The sequence below is a fragment of the Desmodus rotundus genome, chromosome 12 (genome assembly GCF_022682495.2).
Source record: "Desmodus rotundus isolate HL8 chromosome 12, HLdesRot8A.1, whole genome shotgun sequence".
Taxonomy (NCBI): domain Eukaryota; kingdom Metazoa; phylum Chordata; class Mammalia; order Chiroptera; family Phyllostomidae; genus Desmodus; species Desmodus rotundus.
Genome location: NC_071398.1, coordinates 70739005 through 70749050, shown reverse-complemented (window position 1 = coordinate 70749050; position 10046 = coordinate 70739005). Strand labels below are relative to the sequence as shown.

The window sequence follows — 10046 nt, the reverse complement described above, 5'->3', positions numbered from 1 at the left end:
TACACCATTCATTTTGAATTAGTGCCCACCTAATGATCTCACTTAAGTACAATTACTTATTTAAACACAATATCTCCTATATTCTAAGGTGCTGGGAGTTAAAACTTCAACATATGAACTTTTAGGGAGGACATAATCCAGTCCATAATACATAGATACCAGCTTTACCATCACAGAGCATTTTAAATCCTCTACCTCATTCTTCAGCAGCAGCTAAGGTAATGTTAATAGAGCTCCCTCCCAGTTTATACTTAATCAGTCAATTGCCCAACAGCCTCAAGCTTCTGCCCACAAATGTACACTGTCTAGGCGGAGCACAACGGTTTGCCTGCCAACATGTTCTCCTGTCAGCATGCTAAAAGAGGACCTATAGGGCATGGGCTGACTGAGACACTTTTATTTAACAACATATTATAACTGTGATGAAATAATACTTTCTTCTTTGGAAATGGCACTTCATCTTGTAAAGTGCTATAAGTCTGAGGGCTTTGATTGTTTTTACCATAATTATTATTGTTGAACTGTAACTTAGACAATGAGTATATATTTCAGGAGTATCCTGGGGCTGACATGTTTAAAGAGGTTCTGAAATGAGTTCCTGTTGGGAAGATCCTGGGGAAAGTCAGTGGGGCTCTTCCATGGTTTCTGTGGAAACCCTTAAGTAAGGAAAAGCATACACTTATCTTAAGAGAAAAATAGTTTTGTAGTTAGAAATTATTTGAAAGAGGTGATGTTCCACGGTAGTGTGTCAGGGGAGTCCCAGGTTTTGTCTTTTGTGGGTATCTGCTATTTATGTTAAAGCAAGGGAGAGGCTGGTGCTCCTTGCAGAAAAATGCCGTATTACTCTATCAGAATAATACTCAGGAGCTTAGTTTTCCTGCCTCCACAACTCACCAAAATGTTGATGTCTATAACTTGGGACGTGTTCCATGACGCTCACAATTTAGAAATGATACTATTGTGTATCAGGGCCTTCTTGGACTTATTCCTAGTACCAAGGTGTGAATACCAAATACAGACTCCAGCAGGTGGCACAGGGTGTTTGGATCATTAGATAAGAGCATGCTATTTTTGACATTACTATTAAACTCCTTCTGACTGGGTCACCTGATGCACTGTGTTGCTTAAACCAACAGTTCATCTATAATTTCTATAATGCTGAGCTGAACTTTCAGGCTATTTTCTACTATTGGTTCACTAGACATCAGAGATAAAGAAGCTGCTATATTCTTGGAAGAAAATATTAGCAGACACTGGGAGCACCATTATTTGTCATGACCTGTGAGTCATAGCAAAAAAGGACACAGAAAGCTGTGAAGTTAAGAATATAGACATGGGTAGAGAATTCTAGCTTGGGGATGGAAATAAAAATAATATAGGGTTCACCTTAACAGGGAAAAATGGTTGAGGAAAACAGAGGTGTTTGTTTTCTTTCCTTTTTCATATTTAGAACATGGATAATTGTAACCAAATATCCTGAAGCAAGGGGAACTTTTTTTTTCCAGTTCCTAGACCAATAGATGCTAAGTTATGATTTGATGCATAATTGAAACAGACAAAAATAATTGTTTGCCAAACATTTATTAATTTTTTGTACAGTCCAATTATTTCAACAAGAATGTCTCCAAGATAGTATCAATAGGTCTCAAAGGATTATAGGCTGATGGGTCTACTCTATTTGCAAATTCTTCCCTTTCCCTCCCCGAAATGCTCTCTGTGATCTCTTATTGGTCCTAGAGCAAGATAGAGGTTTATAGAATCCTGAGCAGGTTCCCTTTCAGCTAAAATTAACTAAGGCAGCAATATTCTGAAATTCACCAAAGACTGGAGGAAAAGAACTGATCACTATAGACTACAACAGACACAGTTTTAAAATTTGAGCTCTGGAGTTGCTTGAGAAACACCTTACTTTTTGCTCTATGAGATTTTAAATGTTTATGGTGTTGAGTGTAAAAAATTCTAATTCAAGTTCTAAATCTTAAAGCTAAACCTTATTTATAAAAGATACTTCTTCCAATTATGGGCTGATTTCACAGGGAGTTTTTCTGTAGAAGTCAGTTTCCCTGCACTACTCAAAGGTTGTAAATATTCAGTCCCCTTGCAGAATCTGTGCTAATTATGCCACAAAAGATGAGAGGCTACTTGGGGGTAAGTATTAATGTAATCTAGGCTGAAGAAGATATGTCAACTTGAACACTAAAATTCTCTAAATTCTCTAAAAGATATATCAACCATAAAAAAACAGACCCAATTCTTTTGAAAGTCACATTATCATACTATTCTTGTTACTTTTGAAAGCAATAAATTAATATGTCCCAAACAAAACTCCTTAAACAAATTAAGTGATTTGTTTTTAAAAATGGTCACCATATCTCCACCAAAGACATCCTGCAGTAAAGAACTACTTGAGGGAGAATAAAAGGTAGAAGTACAAAATACATGGAATGAGTGTAGTTTAAGATTTTGCATTAAAGACATATTGTAACATGAGAGTTTTCCCACAACCAAAATCATTTGAGTCATTTGGTACCCAGTGCTTCCCATTTCCCTTTGCTGAAACGTTGGCAAGTGTTGGAATATGGCATTTCTTAAGGGCGGTATTGGGATCTCTGCTCTTGGATGTACTCATAGAGAGGGCTGGAGCGCACCGGGGCACTGGCAAACTGACCCTTGCCAGATTCCAGAATCTGCTGACGGCCCTTTTCTTTTTCCTCCCGAACTTGGCCACGCCTCTGCACCTCCTCCTGCTGGCGGCGGCGCTGCTCCTCTTCCCGGAGTTTCCTTTCCAGCTCCTGGCGGCGTCTCTGCTCTTCTTGCCGCAGTTCCTGTTCCTGAAGGCGCCTCTTCTCCCGGGCCAATGGCTCCTCTTCTCGGTACAGCTGGTTTAGCTCCTGCCGGCGGCTCAGTTCTCGTTCCTCCCGCTGCTGCTGCTCTTCCCGGCGGCGCAGCTGTTGCTCCTTCTCGCGAAGATATCTGTCCCGCTCTTGGCGACGCAGCTGCTGTTCGTCCCTTTCCTGGAGGAGCTGTTCCCCCTCACGAAATTCCCTGTCGCGTTCCTGGCGGCTCATCTGCTCTCTTTCCTGAAGAAACTGTTCCTCCTTCTGGAATTCTCTGTCGCGCTCTTGGCGAAGCTGTTGCTCCAGTTCCCGGCGGCGGAGTTGCTCGACCTCCTCGCGGAGCTTCCTTTGGCTCTCTTGGCGTCGCAGCTGCTGGTCTTCTAATTCCCGGAGAAGCTGTTCCTCCTCACGGAATTTTCTGTCACGTTCCTGGCGGCGGAGTTGTCCTTCCCTTTCCCGCAGGAGCTGTTCCTCCTCACGGAATTTTCTGTCGCGCTGCTGGCGAAGCTGTTGTTCGCGTTCCTGGCGGCGCAGCTGCTGTTCCTCCTCGGGGAGCTTTCTGTCACTGTGTTGGCGAAGCAGCTCCTGTTCTCCCCTTTCCTGCAGGAGCTGTTCCTCCTCACGGAATTTTCTGTCACGTTCCTGGCGGCGGAGTTGTTCTCCCCTTTCCCGGAGCAGCTCTTCTTCCCTTTCCTGGAGAAGCTGCTCCTCCTCACGGAATTTTCTGTCACGTTCCTGGCGACGCAGCTGTTCTCCCCTTTCCCGCAGGAGCTGTTCCTCCTCACGGAATTGTCTGTCGCGCCGCTGGCGAAGCTGTTGCTCTCGTTCCTGGCGGCGCAGCTGCTGCTCCTCCTCGCGGAGCTTTCTGTCGCTGTCCTGGCGAAGCAGCTCCTGTTCTCCCCTTTCCTGAAGGAGCTGTTCCTCCTCACGGAATTTTCTGTCACGTTCCTGGCGACGCAGCTGTTCTTCCCTTTCCCGCAGGAGCTGTTCCTCCTCACGGAATTTTCTGTCGCGTTCCTGGAGACGCAGCTGGTCTCCCCTTTCCCGGAGCAGCTCTTCTTCCCTTTCCTGGAGAAGCTGTTCCTCCTCACGGAATTGTCTGTCGCGCTGCTGGCGAAGCTGTTGCTCTCGTTCCTGGCGGCGCAGCTGCTGCTCCTCCTCGCGGAGCTTTCTGTCGCTGTGTTGGCGAAGCAGCTGCTGTTCTTCCCGTTCCTGCAGGAGCTGTTCCTTCTCCCGGAATTTTCCATCGCGTTCCTGGCGGCGCAGCTGTTCTTCCCTTTCCTGGAGAAGCTGTTCCTCCTCACGGAACTTTCTGTCTTCTTCCTGAAGGCGTTTCTCCTCTCTTTCCTCCTTTAGCAGCTGCTCTTCCTCTTGGAACTTCCTGTCTCGCCTTTTCCCTCCCTTTTGCTCCTCTCGCTCCTGCAGTTCTTTGGCTGGGAACTGCCTGTCGAGCTGCTGCTCTCCCTGTTCGTACTGCAGCGGCCACCGATCCTGCTGGAATTGCTTCTCCCGCACCTGGGGATCTTCCAATTGCCGGATCTTTTCTTCAGTCTCTCTGCGTTTGGAGTAATGACCAACTTCATTTTCTTTTTCTGGTTGCCACTGAAATTTCAGATCACTGCGCTGATTATCATCCCGAAATTGGTGCCTCTGGTCCCGGTGCAGCAGCTCCTCCTCCTCCTCCAGATACTGCCTATCGCGCTGCTGGCGCCTCCTTTCTCTCTTCAGCTCCTTTTCCTCCTGCTGCAGCTGCTCCTCCTCCACCACATACTGTCTTTCCCGTACCTGGCGCCTCTTTTCCCTCTGCAGCTGTTCCTCCTCCCGCTGCAGATGCTCTTCTTCCCGATACTGTCGCTCCCGTTCCTGAAGCCTCTTCTCCCGTTGCTGCTGCTCTTCCTCCCCCTGCAGCTGTTCGCGTTGAGCTGGCTTGGCGTAGAGCGTGTGGCCGCGTCTCTGGCTTTCCTCCTCTAGTTGCCACCTCCGTTTTTGGTCGCGGCGCTGCCCCCTCTCCTGATCCTCTTGGAGGTACTCCTGGTGGAACTGCAGCTCCTGCTCCCTCTGGAGTCGTTGTCTGCGCAGCTCCTCCTCTCGGAGCAGTTGTCCGGGCTCCTGGCGCTGCTCCTGCAATGGGGGCCTGGCCGCCAGCCTCTGGCGGCGCCTCTCACTCTCTTGCTCAGCCTGCCACTGCCACTTGAGGTTCCGGAGCTGCTCTTCTTCCTCCTGGCGCAGCTGCCTCTCGCTCTCCTCTCGGAGGGGATGGCTTCGCCACTGGGCGTCCTCCTCCTGCTCCCTCAGTCGCTGCTCACGCTCCTGGAGCCGCCTGTCCTCTTCCTCGTGCGTCTGGTGGCGCCTCTGCGGCTCCTGCCTTTGGGGCCTCGAGTAGACTTTGCTCTGACGGGCATCGGCCTCCCTTTCCAGCTGCCGCTGCCACCTCAAGGTGCGGCTCCCACGCTGCTCACGGGGCTCTTCCTGCTGTACCTCCTCCTCAGCCAGCTGCTGCTCACGCCTCATCTGCTCCAAGAGCGGATCCTGCTCGCGCCTCAGCTCTCGCTTGCGCCTCAGCTCCTGCTGGCGCCTCTCCTCCTCCTCAAGCCTCTCCTCCTGCTCGCGCTTCAGTTGCTCCAAGCTCGGCTCCTGCTCACGCCTTTCTTCCTGCTCGCGCCTCAGCTCCTGCTGGCGCCTCAGCTTCTGTTCCAAGCGCGGTTCCTGCTCGCGCCTGAGCTCCTGCTCGCGCCTGAGCTTCTCTTCCAAGCGGGGTTCCTGCTCGCTCCTGAGCCGCTGCTGGCGCCTCTCCTGCTCCAAGCGCTCCTGGCTCCTGCGCCTCTGCCTTTGCAGCTGCTCTTCTTCCTCCAGGCGCTCCCTCCTCAGCTCCTGCCCTTTCCGCCGGGGTAGCTGCTCCTGCCTTTCTCGCCTCCTCTCTTGGACAGGAAACTCTTCAGGCGCCGGCCTCTTGGACCTATGCAGCAGCTCTTCCTCCTCAAGGCGCGTTTCCCATTCTTGCCTTTGCAGCCCTTGCTCACGTCTCTCTTGCTTCTCCCTCTGCTCCTCTTCCTCGGTGAACTCCCTTTCTTGTTGCTGCCTCTTCTGCCTGCGTTCTTCTTCCAACTGTCTCTCCCGGGGCTCAAACCTCCTTTGGTCTACTTGCCTGCGATCTTGCAATGGGTTCCCCTTTCCCTCACGCTTGGCTCCCTTCTCCTCTAGCCCTGAGGCCTCCGAGAGAGCATAATAACAAGCTTGAGCCACCTTGAAAATGAACAAGAGGAACTCATTGAAATCTATAAGCCCGTTACAGTCGCGATCCAGGAGTTCCAGAATCAGATCTACCGTTTCGGGATCATGTGGTCTCTGAAAAAAGATGAAAACAAAAATTTTTACAATATACCATTTACTAGTAGTAAACTTTCACACACAATGTATATTTTATGATATGCTGACACTTCAAAAGATATTAAGAGCAATTAGAAAAGTCCCAGTGTGTATGGTAGAGTTTTGTTGTCCCCATGTAAAATGTGAATACCTCATTTTATAACATACATTTGTTGGAAATTTTTGCATCTTGTAATTTAATGCTGATTAAAAGATCACAAGTTCTCTTTAGCTGGGTGAATAATGAACTCATCCTCAAGAGAAAACTACAATTGAAATTTATGAAGATTTGCAGCAGCCATTTCTGTCTGAAATAGCTAGTTCTTCTAGCTAGTTCTTCTAGCTATTTGATTTTTAGCTAGATTTGATTTTTAGCTGATTTGATTTCTATTCCATGTTTGAAACAGAACAAAACATTTATGGTAACACTATTTTACTAGTGAACAGTATGATTTTGATTATTGAAATTTGGAAATAATTTTAAGTTCCTTCCAAGTCTAGTTTTACCTGACATCTTTGCTAATAACTTCCCATGACCACCGGTTCATTCACATTGCCATTGCCATCAAGTACAGAAATAATTGTTAGTAACTTCTTTAGTACCCAGACTGCAGTGACAGTTAAGTACCTTCCAGCTCAGAAATGAATGAGGGATGTAGTATAGAGTTGTCATGGGGTAAAATGAATATAAAGTCACCATTCCTTGCTCTGGTCACTCCTGAGAAGAAATTTCATAGCCTCAAATCAATAGAGAAATTTCCTTTTCTTCTTATTTCTTACCTGAAGGACAGCTCCAAACTCCCTTTCAAGGAGATTCTTTAGGTCTTTCTTGCATAGTGCTGCCCCATCACAATCGTGTGAGGCATATTGATTGAAAACTTCAGTGATATCAAAGATGCTTCTCAGAAGTGGAGACATTTTTTTCCCCTTAAGTTCAAGTAAACCTAAAACAATAAAATAGGATCAAGAATCAAAACTGTGTTTCTGATCTTGGGGAGGTTTTAGCCATACTGTTTTAGACAGATACCTAAATAATTTGACTTAACAGCAGTAGTTATTTTTAATCCAGGCTTTCAAAGCATTTTATCTTTGAATATTGTACTTAGAAAATGGAAGAGAGATCTTTAGAAACTTAGAGCCAGGGAGTTATCTTTAGACTATCCTGTCATCAGCTTTTAGATTGTTTACCCAATCTGGATTATCCATCTCATTTCCTTCTCTCTCTTTCTGCCCACTAACATATTTCAGATCAGACAGTGTAGAGAATAATATAGAAATCTAAATTTGATATGTTGCTTCTCATTGCATCTTCCTCAACAATTGAACTGAGGATAGGTGAAAGCCAAAAGGTGAAGGAAGATCTGAAAGTATCTTAAAGTGGATAGAAACCATGTACACCCAATTGTGGCAGCAAAACATTTGGTGGTAACTAGAACATTAAAAAGGGAATGTGGATTATTTCCCAACATTATAGCCCATAAGAGATCTAAGAACCTAATTCATAGTTTACCTGTTCTCAGATTAAGCATTATTTCTTCATAGTCAAAGGTAGCATTGTACTATAATATTCAGATATACCAATGAAGAAAACAGAGTGCATGTTATCTGCCTTAACTAAGATATATTACAGATATTCAATTATGGAAAGCTTCTGAGAGGTACTTCCTGACTGGCTATCAGAGTTAATGAGTCAAACTGAACCTGGACAATTCTGAATAATATTGGTCTTATGGTTAACTTTTGTTAAACCCAAACCAACCATTTGAATCTTGGCACTATTTTTTTAAAAAGGGGGGGGGACTTAGCTAAAAGGAGATCAATATTAAAAGAATACATGGAAAGTTTCACTGGCTGGGCTTCATTAATTACTTCTCAACTCCAACACCACAGATGCTATAACTACATGAAGATGGCCCATATTGGGTAAAACCAATATAAAAAGAGAACTGAGGGGCCCTGGTTGGGTTGCTCAGTTGGTTGGAGCATCATTCCATACACTAAAAGGTTTCCAGTTCAATCCCTGGTTGGGGCATGTACCGGAGGCAACCAATCAATATTTCTCTCTCTCTCTCTTCCCCTTTCAAATCAATAAACATATCCTCAGGCAAGGATTTAAAAAAAAAGAGGGAACCAAGTGTTGGAAAACTTTTGAGATGAAAAAGGTGAAGGAAGATGAACCCCATCAGAGTCACACATAACCAACTTCCAACCCCTGACATGTGAACACATTTATAGAGTCAGAGCCTTGGGAGAAGGGCCATGTCTCTATTTGAGTAATGGCTCCAATAATAAGCAGATGGCATGGAGTTAGACATCCTGTAAGATACTGATGTCTTCTGGCACAGTAGGCCCCTGGTGCCCCCTCTCACCAACATCTACAACTAGAAAATGGAGACTAATACAGAAGAATATGATCCCACTGAATGGAACTTACCCACTTCACCAGAGGGAGAAGTCAAGTGCTCGCTGACACCACTGGCAACTGTACTGGGCAGTTAGTAGCTGGGCCTTTTATAGTGGTTTTAATTGTGCCCTAAAGACCTACTTGGGAAGGAGACACCCACTCTGTGAGATTGTCTGATTCATTCCTAACCAAGCCCAGCTCCACCTCTGTCTCCACAAATGGTTATCTCTCTGTTTGCGCACGTACCTATTTGACATGAGTTTCACAGACCTTGCCTACTGACAGGGTACTGGCCCCACCTAACATAAAAGGATAGAATATTTGGCAGAATCTCTAATTTTTTAATTGTTAAAATTAAATAAAACAATAAAACAAAGAATTTAATGTTCAGAATCTTAATTATGGGTTTATTACAAACTTAATTAATTATGGTATTATTACTCTGAGCCATTTACTTTATAAAAAATGTAACTTCTACATTGGGGTCAAACAGAAACTTTGACATAAACTAATGAGAACTAATTAATTTTCTCCCTGGGATATGTGACAATCCATGCAGACAATCCAAGCAATTCTAGGACAATGAGAAGGGTATAAGGAATTGCTTTCAGTTTCTTCTCTAAAAATGCAGGTGGGGAAAATAATTGCATTTTTATTCTTGAATCTTATGATAATTTTCCTATAGATTGGGGATTGCCTCCTTAGTAAACAATTTTGGGTGGTACTTTAAAAATGTTTCATTACATTGTTTATAGGAGAACTTGAAATCTTTCAAATATTATTTTTAGGGGTGTTACATCTAAATGAAGTTTGCTCTTTCTTTTCTCATTAACATATTGATGCCCCTGGAGAAGAAGAGCTGGTGTAATCTGTTTTTGTAGATGTAATCATCCTGCTCAGCCCAGGTCACTAATGATTATGACACTGAAACACTTGACTCTGCTTCTCCTGGAAGTGCATTTAGGTAATTGGTCATTCTAGCCCATTCTGTCTGTCAGGGCTTTCTGGACCCTGGTGATCACTTGCAAATCTCCATGCTGTTATATTGTAAAAAACTGAACTTTATACTTGGTTGTCAGTGACTCTCAACCCTGGTAATAGTTTGCAAATTTCTGTGCTGTTTTATTGTAAGGAACTGGATTTTATCCTTGGTTTACAGTGATTCCCACCCTTACATGTCAGACTAGATGAAACTTTGGCTCACAGCAGGTTTATGGAAACTATTAAATGATTCAGTGGCTCTTGGCCTTTCAGTCTCCTCTTTTGTCCAATAGAGGCAAGTATTGGTTTTCTGAACTTTGAGGAGATTCTGTAGGGTCCTTCAATGGAATATAATTTGGAACCTAAATCTTGATGACTATTCATTCCATTATGTGCAGGTCTAAATGATGGTGGAGTTGAATTCTATTTGACTCCTCATTTGCTGCCATCCTAGAGGT

The 10046-nt window shown here is 44.8% G+C and overlaps 1 protein-coding gene across 1 annotated transcript; it reads right to left on the bottom strand.

The window, feature by feature from the left end:
• Positions 1–1573: 1573 nt before the first annotated feature.
• On the bottom strand, positions 1574–8690 carry TCHH (trichohyalin). The gene is made up of 3 exons (XM_024572016.4): positions 8638–8690; positions 6984–7147; positions 1574–6182 (listed from the first exon to the last, which is right to left on the bottom strand). Exons 2-3 carry the CDS (start codon positions 7119–7121, stop codon positions 2589–2591), a joined length of 3732 nt encoding a protein of 1243 aa, XP_024427784.2. The 5' UTR covers positions 7122–7147; positions 8638–8690; the 3' UTR covers positions 1574–2588.
• Positions 8691–10046: the final 1356 nt, after the last annotated feature.

Excerpts from the sequence above, each read along its gene's own strand:
- TCHH (XM_024572016.4), bottom strand. The coding sequence starts at position 7,121 with ATGTCTCCACTTCTGAGAAGCATCTTTGATATCACTGAAGTTTTCAAT. Across the intron at positions 6,183-6,983 it reads AGTTTGGAGCTGTCCTTCAG|AGACCACATGATCCCGAAAC; the intron begins GTAAGAAATAAG and ends ATCTTTTTTCAG.